A 27,968-nucleotide genomic window follows, 5' to 3' on the forward strand; every position below is an offset into this window, starting at 1 on the left:
TGTTGCCCTTCAGCCCCTATCCTAAACCGGCCTCTAGCTGCTTGACCCCCAGGGCTAGCCAATTTCCACCCCCTTCTCAGACCCTGCCCATCCATCCCCCGCCCGGATTTGACCCCTTTGCGCCGTTTTGATCCCTGGCCTGCAGTGAGCAGGCAGCAGAATCAGACGGGAGCGAGGGCGGCGCAGGGCTGCCGGAGCCACGTGTACAGCGGTGGGGCTCTAGTTCCCGCACCCTGTGGGGCAGCTGGCTCAGCCGCTCCTGTGTCGGCATGGTCGCTACAGCAGGGGGGCTCGTTAGCTGCAGTCGCTGCCGGCTCTGGCTACAGCTAAGGGAGGGAGGCGGCTGCTCCGTCGCTTTGCCCTGCGGGCTCCGGGTTGAACTTCCTGGGTCAGAAGCTGAAGCTGCCGCTGCCGCCATCTATTGCGATCCCGGAACCGGACTTATCAGCTGCTGCCCCGCGGGGTATGTGCGGGGAGAGCCCGTCCCTAGCGCCCCTCTGGGCCCAGCGGGGGGACTTTCTCAGGGGGCTGGAACCAGCCCCTGAGCCGGAGCCTGCAGGTGAGGGAGAGACCCGGGGAAAGGGCTGGGGCCGGGCAGGAAAGTGACTCTGCACCAACGGCCCCTCCTCGCCCCAGCTCTGCTCCCGGGGCTGCGGGGGTCTGCGAGTCCCGGAGCTGTTGCCCTCCCTGACTGCCCCCCCCCCGGCTCTGCCCCCTGAGCGCCTGCAGGAGCCGAGCCAGCGCCGGGAGAGCGACCGCCCCGGACCAGGGACCGAGTCTCCCAGCCTGAGGGGAGGGGAGGGGGCAGGAGGGAGATGGGGAACAGACTGGCAGGGGCAGCAGGAGCAGTCAGTGGGGAGGGAGGTTCCCGGCTCTCAGCCCTGCCCAGCCCCATTCCCTGCAGTACCCCGGGGCAGATTGACTTTCCTGGGGAGAAGGGGAGGAGCAGGAAGAAGAAAAGCCAGTTCCTGCCTGTGCCTAGTCCCCGCGCTGCTGGGGGAATGTGCTCCCCTGGGCCTGGGGACAGTGTCAGGGGGATCCCTCAAAGCGGCTCCTTGGATTCTGCTCTTTCATGACAGCTGGAGCACACAGTAACGCTGTTGGGTGCACAACTTTAGTCTAAAGGACCTTTTTCAGATGCTTATAACATGTTCAGTTACTAGATGAACCTCGCTTCTACCCACTCTGGCAGTTCCTATGTTGATCTTTACAGTGGACAGTCTCTCTCTGACGTGAATTTATTTCTGAAAGTTGGATGAAGAACCAGCTTCTGAGCTGTCTCACTTCATTTCGCCCACAATTTACCAGGTCTCATTGTTGTCAAGCCTAAATTTAGGTCCTCAAACCTCTGTTCTAATTACATTTTAGCACCTTTCTCTTGAACATAAGCACACATCACTTTCATAAGCTACAGTTTGCTGGCTCAGCAATTTGAATCCCAGAGAACTGGACAGGGATTTGGGATCTAACTTCAGGGTTTTTTTTAAATATCTTGGCTCAAGTATTTTCCCAGAATGGCGGAGTCTGGAATATCTGTTAGCAGGGAAAGGACTGGGGGGAACTGAAACCTTCCCCATCACCCTCCTCATGCTGACAGGCTGCAGAATAACACCGACGTTTTGCTCCAGGTTGTCCCATGCCCTCCAGAGACAGGGAAGGGAAATGACTGCAGCGGAGCTGGTGACCTTCGAGGAAGTGGCTGTGTATTTCTCTGAGGAGGAATGGGCTCTGCTGGACCCGGGTCAGAGAGCCCTCTACAGGGACGTCATGCAGGAGAATTATGAGACTGTGACCTTGCTGGGTAAGGATGCATAGCCCCTTGGGAAGTAGAAGCTGCAGCTGTCTCTAAAGCACCGGGGCTGGTTTCTGTGCAGGATTCTTCATTGGTCCCCCAGATATCAGGAGGATCAGTCCCCAGCTCTTGTGTGTGAGAGACTGTGCCTTCCACATCCCCTCCCACAGAACAGAAGATTCAGGGACATAATGATGGTGCTACTCTTCCCATAACCAAGGTTTTCAAGTGAGACAAATTCACTCTCTACTCCCCCTTCCCAAAGCAAATTCCAACTTCTGGGGTCTCTGAGCCCTCTGCCATCTCCCCTTAGGACTGCCTCAGTCCCCGGTGGCCAGATTTTCAAATACACTTACGGCAGATCTACGCTATCGCTTAAGTCAATATAACTTACATCACTCAGGGTGTGTGAAAAAGACAGCCCCTGAGCAACGCAAGTTACGCTGGCCTAAGTGCTATCCACACCGGTGCTATGTCGGTGGGAGATGCCCTTACGCCAGCATAGCTTCTGCCTCTGTTGGAGGTGGAGTAATTATGCCACTGGGAAAGCGCTCTCCCGTCGGCATAGAGTGTCTTCACTAGACACACTACAACTGCATATATAGTGTTTCTAGTGCAGCCATAGCCTCTTGGTAATAATGAAATGTTTTTTAAGTACATCAGAAGCAGGACGCCTGCTAAACAACCAGTGAGGCCCCTGGACGATTGAGATACAAAAGGAGCACTTAAAGATGACAAAGTCATTGCGGAAAAACTAAATGAATTCTTTGCTTCAGTCTTCACGGCTGAGGATGTTAGGGAGATTCCCAAACTTGAGCTGTCTTTTGTAGGTGACAAATTTGAGGAATTGTCACAGATTGAAGTGTCACTAGAGGAAGTTTTGGAATTAATTGATAAACTTAACTGTAACAAGTCACCGGGCCCAAATGGCATTCACCCAAGAGTTCTGAAAGTACTCAAATGTGAAATTACGGAACTATTAACTATGGTTTGTAATCTGTCCTTTAAATCAGCTACTGTACCCAATGACTGGAAGATAGCTAATGTAATGCCAATATTTTAAAAGGGCTCTAGAGGTGATCCCGGCAATTACAGACCAGTAAGTCTAATGTCAGTACCGGGCAAATTAATTGAAACAATAGTAAAGAATAAAATTGTCAGACATGTAGAAGAACATAAATTGTTGCACAAAAGTCAACATGGTTTCTGTAAAGGGAAATCATGTCTTACTAATCTATTAGAGTTGTTTGAAGGGGTCAACAAACATGTGGACAAGGGGGATCCAGTGGACATAGTGTACTTAGATTTCCAGAAAGCCTTTGACAAGGTCCCTCACCAAAGGCTCTTACGTAAATTATGTTGTCATGGGCTAAGAGGGAAGATCCTTTCATGGATTGAGAACTGGTTAAAAGACAGGGAACAAAAGGTAGGAATAAACGGTAAATTTTCAGAGTGGAGAGGGGTAACTGGTGGTGTGCCCCAAGGGTCAGTTGTAGGACCAATCCTATTCAACTTATTCATAAATGATCTGGAGAAAGGGGTAAACAGTGAGGCGGCAAAGTTTGCAGGTGATACTGAACTGCTCAAGATAGTTAAGACCAAAGCAGACTGTGAAGAACCTCAAAAAGATCTCACAAAACTAAGTGATTGGGCAACAAAATGGGAAATTAAATTTAATGTGGATAAATGTAAAGTAATGCACACTGGAAAAAATAACCCCAACTATACATACAATATGATGGGGCTAATTTAGCTACAACTAATAAGGAAAGAGATCTTGGAGTCATTATGGATAGTTCTCTGAAGACGTCCACGCAGTGTGCAGCGGCAGTCAAAAAGGCACACAGGATGTTAGGAATCATTAAAAAGGGGTAGAGAATAAGGTGGAGAATATCTTGTTGCCCTTATATAAGTCCATGGTACGCCCACATCTTGAATACTGCGTACAGATGTGGTCTCCTCATCTCAAAAAAGATATACTGGCATTAGAAAAGGTTCAGAAAAGGGCAACTAAAATGATTAGGGGTTTGGAACGGGTCCCATATGAGGAGAGATTAAAGAGGCTAGGACTTTTCTGCTTGGAAGAGGACACTAAGGGGGGATATGATAGAGGTATATAAAATCATGAGTGGTGTGGAGAAAGTGAATAAGGAAAAGTTAGTTACTTGTTCCCATAATATAAGAACTAGCAGCCACCAAATGAAATTAATGGGCAACAGGTTTAAAACAAAAGGAAGTTCTTCTTCACACAGCGCACAGTCAACCTGTGGAACTCCTTGCCTGAGGAGGTTGTGAAGGCTAGGACTATAGCAGGGTTTAAAAGAGAACTGGATAAATTCATGGAGGTTAAGTCCATTAATGGCCGTTAGCCAGGATGGGTAAGGAATGGTGTCCCTAGCCTCTGTTTGTCAGAGGGTGGAGATGGATGGCAGGAGAGAGATCACTTGATCATTATCTGGTAGGTTCACTCCGTCTGGGGCATCTGGCCTTGGCCACTGTTGGTAGACAGGATACTGGGCTGGACGGACCTTTGGTCTGACCCAGTATGGTCATTCTTATGTTCTTATGGTGGTGATTGGGAGGGTGAAGCAAAGCAGTGCTGCCACTCCCCCCGGCCCCGGTTACCTCTCTGGAGACACAAACGCTGGAGGAGCAGGCAGCCAGTGAGTTCCCCACCTTCCCATAGGTGCTGGGGTCAGACTTAAGTCCTGGGGCTTCAGGTGCCATCCCCTGGACTCACCCCCCACCCCGCTGCCCCTGGCATCTCCCTACCCACTTCCCCATCCAGGACTTAATTTGTCCCTGGGCTTGCCAGGGCTGAGTAAATCTGCTGTGAAAAGGGATATTTCTATTTGTTTTTTAATATCACTTTTCACAGCAGAGTTAGTAGTTAGCTGGGAGGCCGTGAAAAGTGATGTTAACATACAATTATCATTTTTCACAGCAGCAGACTTACTAGCTAATAAGTCTTTTAAAAAAGCAACCAAAAGAAACAACAACAAAAAAGACAAGAACATGAAAAGCACCTTATTTATGTTTCTGTTCTGTTTTGGTCCAGTAAAGAATAGTGAACTGTATATTTTTATTATTGTCTGCAAAAAAAAACCTCTTATATAAATAAATTACAATGATTTGGACATGTGCGTGTGCATATTTGTTTGTTTTTCCTAAAGTTAATTAAGCATTTTAGGAAAAATTGTGAGTGCGGCCACCAGCAAGAGTGGGTGGTCACACTCTGAGGCTACCAAAAATTTGTTGAGAACCCCTGGTCCAGTGTCATGGGTCTGGGTCTGGCTGTTGTTAGTGCCTTCACTAAGGGCTCCCTCTTGTGCCAATGTGCCAAACTCCTGGAAGAAGGGTGTTGTTCCTGGTGTCTCTTCCTGGCTGTGGTTGTTCTCTGTGAAGTGATGGTTCCTGGTAGTGAGAGGGGCTGGGTTCTGGGGCTCAGTGCGGGTTAATGACATAATTTATGGTCTGGAAGTATTGTGTGGGGTAGGTCACTTTAGTAGAAAAAAGCGAGGAGGGCTCTTGTGTTCCAGGCTCTGCTCTGTGACTCAGGGGCCTGGATTCAATTCCAGGCTCTTCCACAGCCTCCCTGACTGACCTCTTGTAAATCACAGTCTGCGGTTTTCAAAGGGGCCCTAGAGAATTAGATATCCAATCTTTTTCCTTCGGTGTCTGGGACCCTTTAGAAGTCCCAGCTTTATTTTTCTAGTCCTTCTTTTGCCCTCTGTGAAATGGAGAAAAAAATCCACTCCCTGTCTGTTTTGTCTTTTTAGATTGACAGCTGTTTTGGGTAGGGCCTGTCTCTCACTACGTGGATGTCTGGTGCCTATTTTGAGAGCGAGGATGGGCCAGTGGTTAGGGCTCTGACAGCAAACTCCAAAGACCTGGGTTTAATTTCTTGCTCTGACTGCCACAGACTTTCTGTGTGGCTTGTGTATGTCACTTGAACTGTCTGCCACAGTTGCCTATCTGTACAATATTTATTATAGCCCATCCCTGTGTCACAGAGGTCTGAGGAGAATTACTTTAAATACTGTGAGGTGCTCAGTTACTATGGTATGAGAGGCACATAAGTACACTGATAACACAGTGGACCGTGATTTCAATCTGAGTTTCACTGTGCTTCTGTCACTAATAATCTCGTCCTCCTCCAGCAGCAGCAGCAGTGGTGTAAGGGGTACAAAAATTCTTTGTTCTGAAGTCTCTTTTTGCTCATCTGTAACCCAGCACCAGCTTTCTCCACCCTGCTGTAGCTAATACATCTTTGTGCTCCTTGGCCTCTTGCTTGGGTAGAGTTTTCATGAGTTTCTGGGGATGGAGCATGATGGTAACTGCTGCTTCATAGATTAGCAGGACGGTGTGTCTGCGTTTGAGCCCAGATGGGAATAGAGCATCTCCTCTGCCTCTCTGGGTCTGTGGTTCACGGGGTAACTGAAGTGAAGTGAAGCTCAGCCATCCTTCCTAAAGGGACAGTTCTGGTTTGTGCCTGAAGTAGGGAGCAGCCTGACAGGGATGAGGGGGGTGGGGGGTCTGGTGTTTCTGATGCCTGTGTCCAGTCCAGGAGGTGACTAACTGTGTGTGGGAATAGACATTGCCTGAGAGAAACTCAGGATATGTCTTCAGTGCAGATTTAACTTGGGGTGATCGACATAGAGTGACCAGACAGCAAATGTGAAAAATTGGGACAGGGGTGGGGTGTAATAGGAGCCTATGTAAGAAAAAGACCCAAAAATCGGGACTGTCCATATAAAATCAGGACATCTGGTTACCCTAGATCGACACTGGGTCTAAGCACTGGAATTAGCCTAGCTGGGCTGTGAGCAGCCACCCTGCAAGCCCTGTGCAAGTTACAGTGTCCTCACTGGTGCTGCACTCAACTTGTGTATGTCTCTATAATTTCTGGGGGCTCATCCCATGGTTCTTAGCACGGCAGGGAGCTGGGATGCCCTATGATTCTTTTTCACTGAATCGGGGGAGGACTCTCTGTCCTTATGAGCACAGGGAGACGTGGGAAGGATTTGAAGGACTGTTAGCACTCGAGTGACATAGCCTTCACCCTCACTTCAAAGTGGATGGTTTACCAGCCTGAGTGAAAGAAGCCTGGCCTTTAGCCTTTATCCCCGATGAGCCAGCCAACCTGGCTTTACTTCTGTTTCAGGCATTAGGAAACTATTAGTGGACAGTGTATCCAGTTCTGGTGTCCACACTTCAAGAAGAATGTTGACAAATTGGAAAGGGGCTTACAAAAGTGCCACAAGAATGATTCGAGGTCTGGAAAATCTGCCTTAGAGTGAGCGACTAAAGGAGCTCTGCCTATTTAGTTTATCCATGTCATAAATATAAAGGGAAGGGTAAACACTTTTAAAATCCCTCCTGGCCAGAGGAAAAACCCTTTCACCTGTAAAGGGTTAAGAAGCTAGGATAACCTTGCTGGCACCTGACCAAAATGACCAATGAAGGGACAAGATACTTTCAAAAGCTGGGGGGAGGGAGAAACAAAGCCTCTCTTTATCTGTGTGTGTGATGCTTTTGCCAGGGACAGAACAGGAATGGAGTCTTAGAACTTAGTAGGTAATCTAGCTAGATATGTGTTAGATTCTGATTTCTTTAAATGGCTGAGAAAATAAGCTGTGCTGAATGGAACGGATATTCCTGTTTTTCTGTCTTTTTGTAACTTAAGGTTTTGCCTAGAGGGATTCTCTATGTTTTGAATCTAATTACCCTGTAAGGTATTTACCATCCTGATTTTACAGAGGTGATTCTTTCTACTTTTTCTTCTATTAAAATTCTTCTTTTAAGAGTCTGATTGCTTTTTCATTGTTCTTAAGATCCAAGGGTTTTGGTCTGTGGTCACCAATACAAATTGGTGAGGATTTTTATTAAACCTTCCCCAGAAAGGGGGGGGGTAACTTTTGGGAGGATTTTGGGGGGGAAAGACATTTCCAAACAGACTCTTTTTTAATAATATACCGGTTAGACGTTTGGTGATGGCAGGGATAAAATCCAAGGGCAAAAGGTAAAATAGTTTGTACCTTGGGGAAGTTTTAACCTAAGCTGGTAAAAGTAAGCTTAGGAGGTTTTCATGCAGGTCCCCACATCTGTACCCTAGCGTTCAGAGTGGGGAAGGAACCTTGACATGGTGGCAGAGTGGTGGGATTAACTTGAAATCATTTTGAGATCAAGTTGAGATTTTTTGAACCAGAAGCACAGATTTGAAAAGGAAATAATTTTTTTTCCTTTGGACTGCTGGAGAGCAGGTTTTAAACTGAAAGCAGTTAGTTTTTTTTTTCTCTGCTTTGGGGCCAGAGCAGAGACAAAAAGGAATTTTTTGTCTTTTGTGAGCTGCAGTTTTCTCTACCTAAAGGCAGGGTAGTTAACCTCCTGCAGGGAAATTGACCCGTCTTGACAGACCTGAAGAAGTTTTTGTTTTGTTTTTTTTACCTAAGAGCAACTAGAGGGGTTTTCTGCCTATTTGCCTGGAGACAAAGGTGTTAGGGGTTTTTTTAAGGATTTCTCTATAGGCTGACAATCACTATCAGAGAACATAGGTATCCGGACAGCACAGCAAAATTTTACAAGCCAAGTTTTTTGTTTGTTTGTTTTGTTTTCTTTCTAACTCTCGGATGTAAAGTTAGTTAAAAACAGAGCGGTTAGGATGACAGACTCCACGGTTCAACAAAAGCTGGAATTAGCCAGATTAGAGGCTGAGGAAAAACAAAAGGAACATGAAAGACAGATAGAACTCATGCGGATGGGAATGGAGGCAAGGGCCAAAGAAATGGAGGAGAAGGAAAAAGAGAGGAAGCATGTGGAGGAGGAGAAGGAAAAAGAGAAGAAGCATGCACTGGAGATAGAGAAGGCAAAGGCTCAGCAGAATATACCAATAAACCCTAGCAATCCTTCTCCAGGTACCCCTTCCCATCCGAGAAAGTTCCCCACCTACAAGGCAGGCGATGATACCGAGGCCTTCTTAGAAAACTTTGAAAGGGCCTGCCTTGGGTACAGCATCTCTACAGACCAATACATGGTAGAGCTCAGGCCGCAGTTCAGTGGACCCTTAGCTGAGGTGGCGGCTGAAATGCCTAAGGAACACATGAACCAGTATGAACTGTTTAAAACCAAGGCGAGAGTCAGAATGGGGCTAACACCCGAGCATTCCCGTCGGCGGTTCAGAGGCCTAAGGTGGAAACCAGACGTATCATTTACTCGACATGCCTACCACATTGTGAAACGTTGGGATGCCTGGATATCGGGAGCAAGTGTTAAATCTCCAGAAGATTTGTCCTTCCTAATGCAAATGGAGCAGTTCTTAGAGGGTGTTCCTGAGGAAATAGAAAGATACATCCTAGATGGGAAGCCCAAAACTGTAATCGAGGCGGGGGAGATTGGAGCCAAATGGGTGGAGGTGGCAGAGAAGAAAAAAACTGGTCACAGTTGGAGTGGATACCAGAAGGGACAACCTCAGACCACACCCTACTACCGGGGGCCACCCCAGGCCCCACCTACCCCCGAAGGAACCCTCCAGCCACCTTGTCGTCCCGCCACCCCGTTCTCCAGCAACCCACCTCGCCCCAGTGACCCGTCAGCTGGACGATGTTTTAAATGTAATGAGCCAGGGCATGTAAAGGCCAACTGCCCCAAGAACCCCAACAGATTACAGTTCATTGCACCGGAATCACACCAGAGGTCCTCAGGCCCAGATACCTCCCAGATACCCTCGGAGCGGAGGGAAACTGTGAGTGTGGGCGGGAAGAAGGTCACTGCGTGGAGGGACACCGGAGCACAAGTGTCGGCTATCCATGCTTCCTTAGTGGACCCCAATTTAATCAACCCAGAGATCCAAGTGACCATTCAACCCTTCAAGTCAAACCCTTTCAATTTGCCTACAGCCAAGTTGCCTGTCCAGTACAAGGGCTGGTCAGGAACATGGACTTTTGCAGTCTGTGATGATTATCCCATCCCCATGCTGTTGGGGGAAGACTTGGCCAATCATGTGAAGCGAGCCAAGAGGGTGGGAATGGTCACCAGCAGCCAGGCTAAACAAACCGTGAGGCCTAGCTCTGTTCCGGAAACTTCTACCAGGACTCGGTCAGAGATGATGGACCCGGACACCAGGCTAATGTCTGCAACAGCAGTAGTGGATCCAGTCCCAGAGACCCAGACAGAGCCAGAACTGGAACCAGCGGAACAACTAGCACCAGACCCATTGCCAGTACTGAATCCAGTACTTGCAACCCCAACACCAGAGGGCCCCACCAAACCTGAACTGGCAGCAGCTGATAACCCTAAACAAGAGGCTCAGCTGGAGCCTGAACCCCAACATAGTGCACCAGCAGAGAGCGGTTCACAGTCAACGGAAACAGCCCCACCCCCTACATCGCTTCCAGAGGGACCAAGCCTGGGTCCACAATCCAATGAGGAACTGATGTCTCCAGCATCAAGGGAACAGTTCCAGACCAAACAGGAAGTAGAGGAAAGCCTCCAGAGAGCTTGGACAGCGGCACGGAACAACCTACCACCTCTCAGCTCTTCTAATTGATCCAGGTTTGTTGCAGAAAGAGGACTTTTATACAAGGAAACTCTTTCTGGTGGACACCAGGAAGATTGGCATCCTCAGAGACAGTTGGTAGTTCCAACTAAGTACCGGGTCAAGCTCTTGAGCTTAGCCCACGATCATCCTAGTGGCCATGCTGGGGTGAACAGGACCAAAGGCCGTTTGGGGAGGTCATTCCACTGGGAGGGAATGGGCAAGGATGTTTCTACCTATGTCCGGTCTTGTGAGGTATGCCAAAAAGTGGGAAAATCCCAAGACCAGGTCAAAGCCCCCCTCCAGCCACTTCCCATCATTGAAGTTCCATTTCAGCGAGTAGCTGTGGATATTCTGGGTCCTTTTCCGAAAAAGACACCCAGAGGAAAGCAGTACATACTGACTTTCATGGATTTTGCCACCCGATGGCCGGAAGCAGTAGCTCTAAGCAACACCAGGGCTAAAAGCGTGTGCCAGGGACTAGCAGACGTTTTTGCCAGGGTAGGTTGGCCCTCCGACATCCTCACAGATGCGGGGACTAATTTCCTGGCAGGAACTATGGAAAGCCTTTGGGAAGCTCATGGGGTAAATCACTTGGTTGCCACTCCTTACCACCATCAAACAAATGGCATGGTGGAGAAGTTTAATGGATCTTTGGGGGCCATGATACATAAACTCGTAAATGAGCACTCCAATGATTGGGACCTAGTGTTGCAGCAGTTGCTCTTTGCCTACAGAGCTGTACCACATCCCAGTTTAGGGTTTTCACCATTTGAACTTGTATATGGCCGCAAGGTTAAGGGGCCGTTACAATTGGTGAAGCAGCAATGGGAGGGATTTACACCTTCTCCAGGAACTAACATTCTGGACTTTGTAACCAACCTAGAAAACACCCTCCGAACCTCTCTAGCCCTTGCTAAAGAAAACCTACAGGATACTCAAAAAGAGCAAAAAGCCTGGTATGATAAACATGCCAGAGAGCGTTCCTTCGAAGTAGGGGACCAGGTCATGGTCTTAAAGACACTCCAGGCCCATAAAATGGAAGCCTCGTGGGAAGGGCCATTCATAGAATCATAGAATATCAGGGTTGGAAGGGACCTCAAGAGGTCATCTAGTCCAACCCCCTGCTCAAAGCAGGACCCATCCCTGACTAAATCATCCCTGCCAGGGCTTTGTCAAGCCTGACCTTCTAGGGAAGGAGATTCCACCACCTCCCTAGGTAACGCATTCCAGTGTTTCACCACCCTCATAGTGAAAAAGTTTTTCTAATATCCAACCTAAATCTCCCCCACTGCAACTTGAGACCATTACTCCTTGTTCTGTCATCTGCTACCACTGAGAACAGTCTAGAGCCATCCTCTTTGGAACCCCCTTTCAGGTAGTTGAAAGCAGCTATCAAATCCCCCCTCATTCTTCTCTTCTGAAGACTAAACATCCCCAGTTCCCTCAGCCTCTCCTCGTAAGTCATGTGTTCCAGTCCCCTAATCATTTTTGTTGCCCTCCGCTGGACTCTTTCCAATTTTTCCACATCCTTCTTGTAATGTGGGGCCCAAAACTGGACACAGTACTCCAGATGAGGCCTCACCAATGTCGAATAGAGGGGAACGATCATGTCCCTCGATCTGCTGGCAATGCCCCTACTTATACATCCCAAAATGCCATTGGCCTTCTTGGCAACAAGGGCACACTGTTGACTCATATCCAACTTGCCGTCCACTGTAACCCCTAGGTCCTTTTGTGCAGAACTGCTGCCTAGCCATTCGGTCCCTAGTCTGTAGCGGTGCATTGGATTCTTCTGTCCTAAGTGCAGGACTCGGCACTTGTCCTTGTTGAACCTCATCAGATTTCTTTTGGCCCAATCCTCCAATTTGTCTAGATCCCTCTGTATCCTATCCCTACCCTCCAGCGTATCTACCACTCCTCCCAATTTAGTGTCGTCTGCAAACTTGCTGAGGGTGTAATCCACACCATCCTCCAGATCATTTATGAAGATATTGAACAAAACCGGCCCCAGGACCGACCCCTGGGGCACTCCACTTGATACCGGCTGCCAACTAGACATCGAGCCATTGATCAGTACCCGTTGAGCTCGACAATCTAGCCAGCTTTCTATCCACCTCATAGTCCATTCATCCAGCTCATACTTCTTTAACTTCTTTAACACGGTCCAGGAGCACCTGGGAGCTGTTAATTATCTCATAGCATTCCCCACCTCCAACCGAAAGCCTACGGTAAACCATATTAATTCTCTAAAGCCCTTTTATTCCAGAGAATTAAAGGTTTGTCAGTTTATAGGCCAGGGAGGAGATGACGCTGAGTGGCCTGAAGGTGTCTACTACGAAGGGAAAAGTGCTGGTGGCGTGGAAGAGGTGAACCTCTCCATGACTCTTGGGCGTATGCAGCGACAGCAGATCCAGGAGCTGTGCACTAGCTACGTGCCAACGTTCTCAGCCACCCCAGAACTGGCTGAACGGGCATACCACTCCATTGACACAGGTAATGCTCACCCAGTTAAAGTCCAACCTTACCGGTGTGACGAAGTGGGACTGTTCTTAATGTTTCCTCTGAATAATGTGGGGGTGCCTCAGTTTCCCCTATGCAGTTCTTAAGTATCTAGGGGGTGGGGTAAGGGTGTATGATCATTGCAGAGCCCTAGAGGGCACGTGTGTGCAGGGGTCTGGACACAGAGAATGGCCGACACCCTGTTTCCTGGCAACTGATGGCCTGGGCCCTTCCCTCCTGCAAGGTGAGAGCTAAAAGGTTGGAGAACAAAGGAATCAGGTGACCTCCTGGCCCGGGAAAGGAACAAAGCCCAGGGGAGGAGGGGCTGGAGGGAGTTTCAGTTTGGGGCTGGCTGGGACATGGAGTGAAGGGCAGACGTGGTTGTCTGGCTCACTGCCCCCCAAAATGGACCCAGTTGAGGGGTCCTGTTCTCTGCACCTACAAGCTCTGTTTTAGACCATGTTCCTGTCGTTTAATAAACCTCTGTTTTACTGGCTGGCTGAGAGTCACGTCTGTCTGCGAAGTTGGGGTACAGGACCCTCTGGCTTCCCCAGGAGCCCCGCCTGAGCGGACTCGCTGTGGGAAGCGCACGGAGGGGCAGAGGATGCTGAATGCTCCAAGGTCAGACCCAGGAAGGTGGAAGCCGGGTGAGCTGTGTGTCTGCAGACAGGCTGCTCACAGAAAGGCGACTGCCCCAGAGTCCTGACTGGCTTCATGGGGAGCAGTTCCAGAGTATCGCCCAGGGACTCCGTGACACCAACCTTACCGGGTGTCTCCTCAAGCTAAAACTGCTATAGAACGGGAGATCCAGGATGTGTTACAGATGGGTGTAATCCACCCCTCTGGCAGTGCATGGGCATCTCCAGTGGTTCTAGTTCCCAAACCAGATGGGGAGATACGTTTTTGCATGGACTACCATAAGCTAAATGCTGTAACTCGCCCCAACAACTATCCAATGCCACGCACAGATGAACTATTAGAGAAACTGGGATGGGCCCAGTTCATCTCTACCTTGGACTTAACCAAGGGGTACTGGCAGGTACCGCTAGATGAATCCGCCAAGGAAAGCTCAGCCTTCACTATACATGTCGGGCTGTACGAATTTAATGTACTCCCTTTCAGGCTGCAGAATGCACCCGCCACCTTCCAAAGACTTGTAGATGGTCTCCTAGCGGGATTAGGAGAATATGAAGTCACCTACCTTGATGATGTGGCCATATTTTTGGATTCCTGGGCAGAACACCTGGAACATCTAAAAAAATGTCTTCGAGCGCATAAGGGAGGCAGGACTAACTGTTAAGGCTAAGAAGTGTCAAATAGGCCTAAACAGAGTGACTTACCTTGGACACCAGGTGAGTCAAGGAACTATTAACCCCCTACAGGCCAAAGTGGATGCTATCCAAAAGTGGCCTGTCCCAAAATCAAAGAAACAGGTTCAATCCTTCTTAGGCTTGGCCGGTTATTACAGACGATTTGTACCGCAATACAGCCAAATCGCCGCCCCACTGACAGACCTAACCAAAAAGGTCAGTGGACCGAAGAGTGTCAGAAGGCCTTTAACCAGCTTAAAGCGACACTCATGTCTGACCCTGTACTAAGGGCCCCAGACTTTGACAAACCGTTCCTAGTAACCACAGATGCATCCGAGCGTGGTGTGGGAGAAGTTTTAATGCAGGAAGGACCGGACCAAGAATTCCACCCTATAGTGTTTCTCAGCAAGAAGCTGTCTGAGAGGGAAAGCAACTGGTCAGTCAGTGAAAAAGAATGTTACGCCATTGTCTACGCTCTGGAAAAGCTACGCCCATATGTTTGGGGATGGCGTTTCCACCTGCAAACCGACAATGCTGCGCTACGGTGGCTTCATACCGCCACGGGAAATAACAAAAACCTTATTCGGTAGAGTTTAGGTCTCCAAGATTTTGATTTCTATTAAAAGTCTTCTTGTAAGAAAACTGAATGCTTTTTCATTGTTCTTAAGATCCAAGGGTTTGGGTCTGTGGTCACCTATGCAAATTAGTGAGGATTTTTATTAAACCTTCCCCAGAAAGGGGGGGGGGGTAACTTTTGGGAGGATTTTGGCGGGGAAAGACGTTTCCAAACGGACTCTTTCCTAATAATATACCAGTTAGACGTTTGGTGGTGGCAGCGAAAGTCCAAGGGCAAAAGGTAAAATAGTTTGTAGCTTGGGGAAGTTTTAACCTAAGCTGGTAAAAGTAAGCTTAGGAGGTTTGCATGCAGGTCCCCACATCTGTACCCTAGAGTTCAGAGTGGGGAAGGAACCTTGACAATCCAGGTGAAGGTTAAGAGGTGTATTGAACAGAGCCCAAAGATACCTACATGGGGAGAAAATGTCTGACAGCAGAGGGCTTTTTAATCTAGCAGACAAAGTCAGAATGAAATCCAGTGGCTGGAACCTGGAGCTTAGCAAATTCAGGCCAGTCAGAAGGTGCAAATGTTGGAGTGAGTGAAGTATTGGAGAAATTACCTAGAGTTGTGGTGTACTGTGCATCACTTGGAGTCTTTAAATCAAGCCAGGGATGTCTCGCTCTAAGAAATAGAGTCTAGCTTAACAACAAGATATGGGCTTGATTCGGAATCTCTGGGTGAGGTTCTCTAGTCCAGTGTTTCTCAAATGTGGCCACCAGCCACTTTTCATGCAGCCATGACAGTTTCCTGGGTGGTGATGGAGGGGAGGGGGTCAAAGCAGCAGCACCTATCCCTCCCTCCCTCCCTGTTGTTCCTGGATGTGACACCCTGCACCACCTCTGCAGACAGGTGGGGCACAACACTGGAGGAGCAAGTGAAGGCGGTGGAGCTTGGGCTTTAGCCCTGGGGTGGTTGGGCAGCACGTTCCAGTGGCAGCTCCAGCCTCCAGCAGCATGGCTTTGGGTGCTGACCCCTGGCTCCGGCCATGTGGTGGTGGGTGCCACACCCAGCTCTGGCAGTGCAGCTCCTGGCTCCAGCCCCAGGCTCCAGCCACAGTGCTTTGGGTGCTGACCCACGATTCTGGCCATGTAGCAGCAGGTGCTGACTTGGATCCAGCCGCGCAACCTCCAGGCTCCAACTCTGGCCATGGCTCTGGTCATGAGGCTTTGGGCGCTGACCCCCAGATCCAGCCATTCAGAGGTGTGGCTCAACACCCTTCCCCATTGCACCTGGCCCCCGCAGTCTCCCCCAGCCTCTCATCCATCCCTGCATTGCCCCTGGCCCCTGCTTCCTTCCCCCCACACCCTCATCTAGGGCTTAATTTTTCCTGAAAAAAATGAAATTAACAAACATGCAAGTATCACTTTTCACAGCAGACTTAACTAGCTAGCTGGGAGGCTATACTTGTATATTTGTTAATATCACTTTTCACAGCTTCTCCTCTAGCGAGTAATGTGCTATGAAAAGTGATATTAACAAACATAAAAATATCACTTTTCACAGCATTATTTTTTATTAGAGAGTCTGCAAAAAAAACGCTACATACATAAAATACAATTATTTGGATTTATATATGTGCATATTTATTTGTTTTTTTTAAAGTTAATTAGGTAGTTTAGGAAAAAGTGTCAGTGCGGCCACCAGCAAGAGTTGGTGGCTGCACCCTGAGGTCACCAAAAAATTGTTGTGAGAACCCCTGCTGTCGTCTATATTTTATACAGGAGATCAAACTTGATCATAATACTCACTTCTAGCTTCAACATCTATGAATCTGTTTGCAAGTCTATATGATAGTTGGGAAACCGGTTAGCCTTGTCTGGGGACTCAAGCCCCATTTAAACAAACCATCCCTATTCACCAAGAACATAAGAACACCTTTAACTTAATGTAAATAGGATTCAAGCACTGAGTTTAAGTGGTGTGCTCAACTGACCACCTGGGAGATTATGGGTGGGATTTGTTTGGCTAGAGCATCTAAATTTCTGCATCTAAGTAAAGGCAGGAGTGCAGAGACTGCTGATAGCGAGCAGGGCAGAGTGAGGGCAGCAGCTTCAGCAAATATTACTGAGCATGCTTAGTCCATGTGAGCATGCTCAGTCCAAGCCAAGCAGCAAATCTGGGGGGCATGTGACTTCAGAAAAGCAGACTTTAACAAACTTAGAGAAGTAGTAGGTGTGGTCCCAGAGGAAGAATATCTAAGGGGAAGAAGGAGTTAAGAAGAGCTGGCAGTATCTGAGAGAGAATATTTAAGGCACAACAAGGAAGACCCCCAATGCACATGAAAGATAGGAAGAATAGTAAGAGGCCAATATGGCTGAATCTGCAGCTTTTTTTACTGACCTGAAAATCAAAAAGCAATCCAACAAAAAGTGGAAAAATGGATAAATCACTAAGGATGATTATGAAAGAACAGGAGAAGCACATTGAGGAAAAAATGAGAGAGGCTGTGGCACAAAATTAGTTGCACATAGCAACGGACATGAAAGGAAATAAGAAGAGGTTCTATAACCACGTTAGGAACAAGAAAAAGATGAAGGAAAGTGTAGGCCCACTAGTTAGCAGGGAAGGAGAGCTAACAATGAATACCATCAACAAGGCTGAGCTTTTTAATGCCTATTTTGCTTCAGTTTTCAGTAAAGATAATTATGATCAGATGCTTAACATTACTAGTATTAACAAGAAGGAGGAAGAAACACAATTTAGAATAGGGAAAGAATAAGCTGAAGAATGTTTAGTAAAGTTAGAGGTATTCAAGTTGGCAGGGCCTGACCATATTTACCCTAGGACACTTAAGGAACTAGCTGAGGCAATCTCAGAAAACATTAGCAATTATTTTTGAGAACTCATGGAGAACAGGTTAGGTCCCAGTGGACTGGAGAAAGTGAAACTGACTTCCTATTTTTAAAAGGGGAACAAAGAGGACCCACAGAATTATTGACAAGGCAGCTGAACTTTGATACCTGGATAGATACTGGAGGAAGCAGGGTTATAAGGAGGAGCTAGCCTAGATCTGTCCAGTACAAATCAAGCTAAAACAAACTAATTTATTTCTTTGACAAGGTTACTCTCTTAGTGCATAGGGAAGTAGCACTAGACACGATTTAGCCTGATTTCAGTAAAGATTAGACACAATTCCACATGATATCATATGCAATCTAGGGAATATAGTCTAGCTCAGTGGTCTCCAACCTTTTTACACACAAGATCACTTTTTGAATTTAAGTGCGACACAGGATCTACCCCACACCTTCCCCGAGGCCCTGCCCCTTCTCCAAAGCCCCGCCACACTCACTCCATCCTCCCCTCCCTCCGTCGCTCACTCTTCCCCACCCTCACTCACTTTCACTGGTCTGGGGCAGGGGTTTGGGGTTTGGGAGGGGGCTCTGGGCTGAGGCCGAGGGTTTCTGAGGGTGGGAGGGGACTCTGGGCTGAGCTTGAGGCAGGGGGTGGGATGCAGGAGGGGTTGAAGGATGCAAGCTGTGGGAGGGAGTTTGGGTACAGGATGGAGCTCCAGGCTGGGGCAGAGTATTGGGGTGTGGGAGGGGTTATGGGGTGCCGGCTCCAGATGGGGGGGTTAGGGCTGGGGCAGGGGGTTGGGGTGTGGGAGGGGGTTCAGGTGCAGGAGGGGATATGGGGTGCTGGTTCTGGGAGGGGGCTGGGGGTTGGGGTGCGGGCTTCTGCCAGGTGGCACTTACCTCGGGCATCTCCCGGTTGGTGGTAGGGTCCCTGCCTGCTCCGGCCCCACGCCGCTCGCGGAAGCAGCCAGCACAATCCTGCGGCCCCCGCGGGGGGCAGGGGGGGAAAGCATGTGGCTCCGTGCGCTGCTCCTGCCTACTTGTGAAACAGGTTAATATAATTCTGGTGTGTCTAAACAGAGATGATGTGTGTAAGACACAGGAGGTAGTTATCTTTTGTCTACTTGGCACTGCTGTGGCCTCAGATGGCATACTGTGTCCAGGTTTAAACACCACACTTTAAGAAAGATGTGGACAAATAGGACAGAGTTTGCGGAGGAGAGTGACAAAAGTGATAAAAGATTTAGAAAACGTGAGCTATGAGAAAAGGTTTCAATAAGTGGGGATGTTAGTTGTGAGAAAAAAGGACTGAAGGGAGACCTTATAACAGTCTTCAAACATGTTACAGGGTGTTGTAAAAAGGATGGAGATCGGTTGTTCTCTGTGTGCACTGAAGATAGCAGAAGAAGTAATCAGCTTAATGTGCAGCAAACAAGATTTAGGTTGGATATTAGGAAAAACTCTCTAACTGTAAGGATATTTAAGCACTAGAACAGTTATCAAGGCAGGTTCATAGAATATCAGGGTTAGAAGGGACCTCAGGAGGTCATCTAGTCCAATCCCCCACTCAAAGCAGGACCAATCCCCAACTAAATCATCCCAGCCAGGGCTTTGTCAAGCCTGACCTTAAAACCTCTGAGGAAGGAGATTCCACCACCTCCCTAGGTAACCCATTCCAGTGCTTCACCACCCTCCTAGTGAAAAAGTTTTTCCTAATATCCAACCTAAATCTCCCCCACTGCAACTTGAGACCATTACTCCTTGTTCTGTTATCTGCTACCACTGAGAACAGGTTCTAGAATCCCTGTCACTGAACGTTTTTAAGAACAGGGTGGACAAACACCTGTTAGAGATGGAGTAGGTTTATTTGATCCTGCCTCAGCACAGGGGATTGGACTAGTCAGGGACCACTGCCCCATTATGCAAGGTGCTGCATGGGGACACCTAGTAAAGCGCAGTCTTCAGATGAAAGAGCTCCCAGTCTAACGAATATAGAATCATAGAAATTTAGGGCTGAAAGGGACCTCAAGAAGTGAGTCAGGACCAAGTAAACCTAGATTATCCCTGACATGTTTATCCAACCATTTTTTAAAAGCCTCCAGGAATGGAGATTGCACAACCTCCCTTGGAAGCCTATTCCAGAGCTAAACTACCCTTCTAGTTAGAAAGTTTTTTCCCTAATATCTGACCTAAATCTCCCTTGCTGCAAGTTAAATCTATTACTTCTTGTTTTACCTCAATTCATCACCATCCTCTTTTTATCAGCCCTTAATATATTTGAAGACTGTCAGTCTTTTTTTCTCAAGACTAAACATGTACATGTTTTTTAACCTTTCCTTATAACTCAGATTTTCTAAATCTTTTATCATTTTTGTTGCTGTCCTCCGGACTCTCTCCAGTTTGTCCACATCTTTCCTAGAGTGTGGTGCTCAGAATTGGACACGGTACTCATACTGAGCCCTCCTCAGTGCTGAGTAGAGCAGGACAATTATGTCCTCTGTCTTACATACAACGCTCCTGTTAATACACCCCAGAATATTAGCCCTTCTCATGAGGTTGGCGAGTTGGTGCACCAACATCTTCGTATTCTGTCTTGTATTGGGGAGGGGTAGGTGTGGCAGGAGAGTAGTTGTCAGTGATGGGAGAGAGGTTGTATCTCAGATAGGTAGAGAGGGTAGCAACTCTACTAGGCTCCCCAGGGGAATAAGTTAGGGCAGTTTCCTAGGCAGAGGTGGTGAACCCTTGCTCCAGATCAGATCTTGTATGGTTTATAGCCCAGACCCTGGAGGGGAGGGGAAAGGATAGCAGGGAGCCTCTCTGCACTTTCCTGCTTAGATTCTGGATCTGGAAGGAGTAACAGAACTGACCTTAATGAACAAGTTTCTTTGCCCCACAAGCAGGATTTCTGATTTTCAAACCTGACGTCATCTCCTGGCTAGAGCAAGGAGAGGAGCTGTGGCTTCCTGGTCTCCATGGATACAAGGAAAGAGAGATCCCAAGAAACACCCACACAGGTGAGGATTGTGCAAAACTGATTCAGAAACCAAATTTTCTATCCTCCTGGCAAACATCAATCATGAATTTTTATCAAGTGTGTCTGACCCTTTAGCCCTGCCTTCATCTATATTCAGAGGATGTGGAGGAAGGATGGGTCCCCTCCTCTCTCTTCTTGGAGGGAGAGTAGGTAGGATTCAGCCCCTGATTTTTTTTATCTCCTCAACAGTTACTTTGGTTTGTTCCCTCCTTTTCTGTTTCCCTTTCTGAGGTTCCCATCCCCCCCACCCTCCCCCTGGCCCAGGGACTGACTCCTGTCTGGATTCTCTCTCCGTCCCAGCAGGTGATGGGACGGTGAGTGAGACTGAGGAGGAGAATCCTGAGCAGGAAGGTCCTGAGCGAGTGGAACCACAGGGGACAGTACTGGAAAGAGCCGAAGGGGATGTTTCCCAGAGTCATGAGGAGGAAGAAGCCCATGAGGGTCAGAGCAGGCTAGAGACAGAGCAAGGAAACCACTCAGAGGAGAGACAGGGTAAATCTAGAGGAATCAGGAAAATCAAAGAAACTGTTCAACAGAGAATCCCCACTGGAGAGAGATCCTACACGTGTGGTGACTGTAGGAGAAGCTTCCAATACAGATCAGCCCTTATTAGACACCAGAGAATCCACACAGGGGAAAGACCCTACAAGTGTCTCGACTGTGGGAAAAGCTTCAGACAAACCTCAGCCCTTAGTAAACATCATACAGTCCACACGGGAGAGAGACCCTATGAGTGTCTAAAGTGTGGGAAAAGCTTTCGTCAGAGGTTCCACCTTGTTAAACATCAGAGAATCCACACGGGAGAGCGACCCTATGAATGCCTCATATGTGAGAAAAGCTTCAGTGAGAATTCACAGCTTCTATCACATCAGAGAACCCACACAGGAGAGAGACCCTATAACTGCCCCGATTGCGGGAAAAGCTTCCGTCATAGATCAGTCCTTATTGAACATCAGAGAATCCACACGGGAGAGAAACCCTACAAATGCAATGAGTGCGGGAAAAGCTTCAGTCGGTTCTCTCACCTTCTGTCACATCAGAGAACCCACACAGGAGAGAAACCCTATAACTGCCCCGACTGTGGGAAAAGCTTCAGTGAAAGCTCAACCCTTATTCAACATCAGAGAATCCACACGGGAGAGAAACCCTACAAATGCAAAGAGTGTGGGAAAAGCTTCAGTCACGTCTCACATTTCCTAACACATCAGAGAATTCACACAGGAGAGAAACCCTATAACTGCCCTGACTGTGGGAAAAGCTTCAGTCACAACTCGACTCTTACTCAGCATCAGAGTATCCACACAGGAGAGAAACCCTACAAGTGCAATGAGTGTGGGAAAAGCTTCAGTCGGATCTCACGCCTCCTATCACATCAGAGAATCCACACAGGAGAGAAACCCTATAACTGCTCTGACTGCGGGAAAAGCTTCCGTCAGAGGTCAGTCCTTGTTACTCACCAGAGAGTCCACACAGGGGAGAAACCCTTTCAATGCCCAGAATGTGGAAAAAGCTTCACTGTGAGCTCAACCCTTACTAAACATAGGAGAATCCACAGTGGAGACAGTCCCTATGAGTGTACTGACTGTGGGAAAAGCTTCAGTCAGAATTCACAGCTTCTATCACATCAGAGAACCCACACAGGAGAGTGACCCTATAACTGCCCCGATTGCGGGAAAAGCTTCCATCACAGCTTAGTCCTTATTGAACATCAGAGAATCCACACGAGAGAAAAACCCTACAAATGTGCTGAGTGTGGGAAAAGCTTCAGTTGGATCTCAGGCTTCCTATCGCATCAGAGAATCCACACTGGAGAGAATCCACCCTATAACTGCCCTGACTGCAGGAAAAACTTTTGTCAGAGGTCAGTCCTTGTTGCTCACCAGAGACTCCACACAGGGGAGAAACCCTTTTAATGCCCAGAATATGGAAAAAGCTTCACTGTGAGCTCAGTCCTTATTAAACATAAGAGAATCCACAGTGGAGAAAGACCCTACGAGTGTATTGACTGGGAACGGCTTCAGTCATATCTCACACTTTCAATCACATCAGAGAACCTCCATTGCAGAGTCACCTTATAAATGCCCTGACTGTGGGAAAGGCTTTCGGCACAGCTCAGACCTCATGACACATAAGAGAATCCAGAGATCACAAAACCAAGAATTGTCCTGGCTGGGGAAGGGCCAAGTGAATAACACCTTTGCCAGTTCCCACAAATCTCAGAGGGTCAGGCCAGGCCTGGCAGGAGTGGCCATGTAATGAGGACATGGTGTAGTTATAAAGCAGAAAATGAAATCACCTTCCTGGAGCAAAGCTGTGGAGAACGAGAATCTGAGATGAGACTTCCACGTTGTGATGCTTTTTATTATAATTTTCCAGATGCTTCCATTCAGGTTATCTATTGAAATTTGGTCTTATATACCTAGAATCATCCCTATCTTATATGCTGTGACTTTGCATTAACTCTTGATAGTATTTTAGGTTGGTATCCACCGAGGGACTTAGGCGCTGTGACACTCAGTATTGCAGAAACTAAATTTTTTGGCACCTAGCAAATCACAGGAACAACACCAGGATCAACAAAGCCTGAGTTAGGAGCACCAGCTCCCACTCTACAATAAATGAGAGGTGCCGTAGAATGAGATTCACAAAAGCCAGCATGCTACGTAGGGCACTGCCTAAGCTAGCCAATGGAAGATGATGACCAGAGGGATGTGTGCTAAACCTCACCCCTCCCAGGGGCATAGGAACCTATCTCTGTTTGTGATTGACAAACCAGGGAAGGTAGATGCGGTGGGGCCTGGTCCAGTAAGTGTGTTCAGAAGCTGCCTGAGTCCACCCAAAACAGTGAGGAAAATCCTCCTAAGAACATCACCGGACGAAGTTCTAGCATTTGAATGTGACAACTTTTTAACTGAAACTGATGTGGTGCTGATTTAAACTGCCTGCTTGCACCTGTAACCGCCAGTTACTTTTCACACCTTGTCTATGTAGTGCTGAGCTGACTTTAATTGTCTTATTAATTATCTGCCTTACTGCCTAAAAGAGCTACCCTTCAAAGCTTTGGTTTGGCAAGGACATAACTAAATCTCCGCTGTGCTTATTGTGTTATCCCAGCTTTGTGGAAATCCATTGCTTGATGGTTAATTTTCTTTTGTTGTCTTGTTTCAACTCAATTCCTAACTTTAAGTGCTACTGAGATCTAGCAACTTTGTCAATCACTGTTCTGCTCTTGCCTGTATCTTGGGTTATGGCTACACTATGAGGCTTTTAGCGACACGGCTGTGCTGCTACTGCCAGGCCGCTAAGAGGCATGCAGCGTAGCTGCTGTTTGTCGGCAGGAGAGTGTTCCTGCCGACAAAGCGCTGTTCACACCGGTGCTTTTTGTCAGTAAAACTTTTGTCATTCGGGGGGGGGGGGGGAGGGGGGTGTTTTTCTAACACCCCTGAACAACAGAAGTTTTGCTGACCAAGTGCCAATGTAAACAAACCCTTACACTCATGCCCTCCAGCTGGGCTGCCTTTGCACGTGTGAGTGAGAATTACCTGCCGGTGAAAGAAATCTCCTCAGATCTGTCTCCCTTGGGATATTACAGTGTGTGTGTGACCAAAGTTATCTTCTAACTTCAGATTCATACTTTAATCTTTACTTGTGTGGCTTCTAAACTTTAGAATACTCTTACTTCTAAAATAATTTTAACTATGTTGTTTGTGTTTTTAACTACAGAGTTGTCTCACGTGTTCCTATTTTACACTCCAGACTAGCTTCATTCCAGTCTTGGGGTGGGAACTTCATTAGTTCCTATTTTACCTTTGCCCATTTTAAATAACAAAAGCAGGGTACTTTGTGATAGTTCTTTTTCTATATTTGAACAATACAGTGTCACCCATAGATGTATGGTATTACCTTTAATAAAAAATAAAAGATGTAATAATAGCTTTGCTAGCTTTTATGAAGTTGACACTCCTTTCAATTGTATTGCCATATCAACCTATCTAGTTTCATCCAAATTTATTTTTAGGTTAAAAGTTATCAAGTTGAATTGTTTATTTTGGGACATCCCTTATGCACAGGAAAAAGAAGCCTGGGTAAATTTTTATGTGGTTACTTCCTGAATGCATTAATAACGATGATCAATAATTCCATGTTTTCTTTGCTTTTCCTGAACCAGCCCGCTGAGGAGCAATTAATTAACAATTCCATCTATTTATTGTTTCTCCTAATTATCAGTTTTGATAATTGTTTCATTATTTTAGTAATTTTACTTTGAATATTACCTGGCAACCAACCCTTTTTTGCCTCACGCTCCTTTCATTCTGGGGAAGCATCTGAATCCCTGGTTTATAAATCATTGCCCTGGGCACTTGGACAGGTTAAAGGAGCTGTTTAACCACAGTCTGATTAGCTGCAGTGAATAGGCGTCTGGTAGACTGAAGGGAAGGAGGAGGAACCTCCTAACAAGGCTGGAGGCCACTGAGCAGTATCTGCCTCTTGTCATAGGTGATTGCTGAGTTTTGCTGAACATCTGTGAAAGCCAGGGGGAGATCCTCACTGATGGCTGGGAAGCAGAGGGGGAGAGAATTTCCCTGTTCTGAACAGCCAGAGAGGGGACCTGTGTCAAGTGCCCCAAGTGGTCCAGGACATGGAGTCAGATGTGTTGTGCTCCAAAAATGTCAGACTGTAGTTGTAGAAAATGAATGTTCTGTAAGAAGAAATGAATGTAGTGTGTTTGTGTAAAGATTAATAATTAATGTTATGTGGGGGAAGGGGAAATGTACTGCAGCAATTTTTTTTAAGCTGAATTGAATGTGATGAAACCTCTGTTGAGTTAACATAATGCAGTGGAAACTTCAGACCAATGGACCTGTGGAGAAACATGCCCAGACTCCTGAGCGCACACATGGCTGTGCTGATGAGCTCACAAAAATGTGTAGGTGGAAACTGTTCTCCTTTTCTTGGAGGGTAGAATTTGTGGGAGGAAAAGGGGACTCCCAGTGTCCTGTGTTCTCCACAGGCTGCAGGATGGCTTGGTTGAGGTGCTGGATGTGAACATAGCTCCACAGTGTTTTCCAGCAGAGGTGGTTGCTTCTGCATGATGTCCAGGATCCTTTCCTGCATCTCCTTTCCTTTGTCCACAAGCTCCCTTGAGTGCAGGGGTAGGTGTATTCTGTAGGTAAGGCATAGGTATAAGTTAAGGCAATAATGCATGGAGCCTGTGATTGGGTGGGGGGTACCCCATCCAGTGTGTGGTGAGTGCACCCCATCCCATGAATAAGTCCTCAGGACAGCTCTTGAGTCCGGGCCATGACACCTAATGGTCAGAGTCTGTAGACTTGCCCTCATTCTCAGGGCCATAAGGCCCAATGGCCAGACTCAATAGGGTTGCCCTTGCTCTCAGGGCTGCTAGGCCTAGCGTCGAGAGTCAATAAACTGACCCTTACTCTGAGGGCTGTAAGGATGCCCCAAAAGCTTTAGCAAAAGTAGTTAATCAGGAGTAACCCTCAAACATAATATAGCACAAGACAGATTGCTGTAATGCCCAAACTGCTGACAGGAAACACAAAATACTGGTTTATACAAGTCTGGGATATTTTAAGTTAGGAACATAAGCAAATGTCTGACCACGAGAATGTTATGGTAACTAATGGATGTGTATGCTAATGAACTTTAGGTAACAGGATTAGTTTCCTATGGGAGAAGGCCACCTCTACATTAGTAAGGTGAAGAAATACAGATAAGGAAAATGGGCTAAAATCCTTACTGAATATGCATTAGGCATTATTAAAAATTGTATCCTGGTCTTTGTGCTTTGAGAGATGTAGGTCTTGGAAGATGCCAGGATGATGACCACTGATGATGGTGACAAGGAAAATGATTATGATGATTGATTGGATGATGCTGAGAAAAATAATGACAGATCTTTGGGGTTGTTCTAAAAGGAATGATATGACTATGTGCATTCTGTATTATCCCTATCTACCTTGATTGGCTGGAGTGTTTGTAACTTTGCTAACTCTATTAATAAAACTATTGAAAATTCCAAAGGCTTTTCCTAAGTGGTGAGTTGCAACTAAATAATTTTAATAATACTGGGTTTGATCTCAGGACTAGAACCTACGAAACCTCAGTGTGTTAACTGGGAATTTCTTAAGTAATCAATACAATTAATATATAATCTATAGATCAGGCAACACAGGACATTGCACCTCCAATGATTCTAAGTGAGGAACCAGAAATCAGTGAACCAAAATTGGTTTGCTGGAAATTAGGCCTAAATGGTGGACAAAATAGTGTCCTCATCACTCCCTTTTGGGGCCCTTAAAAAGAGACTTTGGGGAAGGACAAATTTAAAGCTTTTTACCATCACTGCGGTGGTGACAGAAGAATTGCTTTGGTTTTATCAGTCTTTGATACTCCAGTGAGGACCCTTGAATATCACTGCACCAGTGAGGGCCCCAACCTGATACTTGTGATATCCTGCTCTGTCTTCCCCTCCCTTTTATGCTACTTTCTTTCCTCTGTCTTCCCCTGCCCTCCTCCCCCTCTGGTTTCTCTCTCAGCTTTTTACTGGACCCTGAAACCATCTGTACTGTATGCAGGGGTCCAATTTTTGGGGGGGGGTGGGAGGGTGTGGAGGAGGGCCCCAGCCGAGTTTCATAGGGGAGGTCTATTCTCCCTAGCCCCAGATAGAGCTCTGCAGCAGCTCCAGTGGGATATGGAATGAATTCCGAAGCTGGGAGCAGCACAGCCTTTGGGGCAGGGCCTTTGTTTATAAACAGAGGCAGGGTGATTAAGATAGCAAAAGGCTTATCATTAAAGTAAATTAAGGATCATTAGATGATCCTGAAAGCACTGCCAGGCACTTCAGTTAAAAGATAGGAAACAAAGGGTAGGAATAAAAGGTGAGAGAGGTCAATAGTGATGTCCCCCAGGGGTCTGTACTGGGATCAGTCCTATTCAACATATTCATAAGTGATCTGGAAAAAGGGGTAAAGAGTGAGGTGATAAAATTTTCAGATGATACAAAATTACTCAAGATAGTTAAGTCCAAAGCAGACTGCAAAGAGTTACAAAGGGATCTCACAAAACTGGATGACTGGGCAACACAACGGCAGAAGAAATTCAGTGTTGATAAATGCGAAGTAATGCAGTTGGCAAAATATAATCCCAACTTTTCATACAAAATGATGGGGTCTAAATTACCTGAACCCGTCAATAAAGAGATCTTGGTGTCATTGTGGATAGTTCTCTGAAAACATCCACTCATTGTGCAGTGGAAATCAAAAAAGTTTAAAGAATATTGGGAATAATTAGGGAAGGGATAGCTAATAAGAGAAAAATATCATATTGCCTCTATATAAATCCACGGTACGCCAACATATTGAATAG

The 27,968-nt window shown here is 47.0% G+C and overlaps 2 protein-coding genes across 4 annotated transcripts in view; both read left to right on the top strand.

The window, feature by feature from the left end:
- The window catches only part of LOC102940697 (zinc finger protein 271), a 342,407-nt gene that overhangs the window by 109,297 nt on the left and 205,142 nt on the right, over nt 1–27,968 (top strand). The window lies entirely within an intron of this gene.
- LOC102940035 (zinc finger protein 883) lies at nt 208–26,619 on the top strand. Of its 3 annotated transcripts, XM_043528720.1 has the most exons (5): nt 208–463; nt 1,629–1,801; nt 12,621–12,821; nt 20,449–20,562; nt 20,883–26,619. In XM_043528720.1, exons 1-5 carry the CDS (start codon nt 270–272, stop codon nt 22,229–22,231), a joined length of 2,031 nt encoding a protein of 676 aa, XP_043384655.1. In that variant the 5' UTR covers nt 208–269; the 3' UTR covers nt 22,232–26,619. The 3 variants fall into 3 exon arrangements, with proteins under 3 accessions (XP_043384655.1, XP_027686435.2, XP_043384656.1); XM_027830634.3 differs by lacking the exon at nt 12,621–12,821 and having other exon boundaries at nt 210–463; nt 20,446–20,562; XM_043528721.1 differs by lacking the exon at nt 12,621–12,821 and having other exon boundaries at nt 213–463.

The sequence above is a fragment of the Chelonia mydas genome, chromosome 14 (genome assembly GCF_015237465.2).
Source record: "Chelonia mydas isolate rCheMyd1 chromosome 14, rCheMyd1.pri.v2, whole genome shotgun sequence".
In the NCBI taxonomy this organism is placed as follows: Eukaryota; Metazoa; Chordata; order Testudines; family Cheloniidae; genus Chelonia; species Chelonia mydas.

What these genes read in the sequence shown, in the direction of transcription:
- LOC102940035 (XM_043528720.1), top strand. Translation starts at nt 270, where the DNA reads ATGGTCGCTACAGCAGGGGGGCTCGTTAGCTGCAGTCGCTGCCGGCTC. An exon ending in ATCAGCTGCTGCCCCGCGGG is followed by an intron (nt 464 to 1,628) that starts GTATGTGCGGGG and finishes GTTTTGCTCCAG; the next exon opens with GTTGTCCCATGCCCTCCAGA. An exon ending in CCCAAGAAACACCCACACAG is followed by an intron (nt 20,563 to 20,882) that starts GTGAGGATTGTG and finishes TCTCCGTCCCAG; the next exon opens with CAGGTGATGGGACGGTGAGT.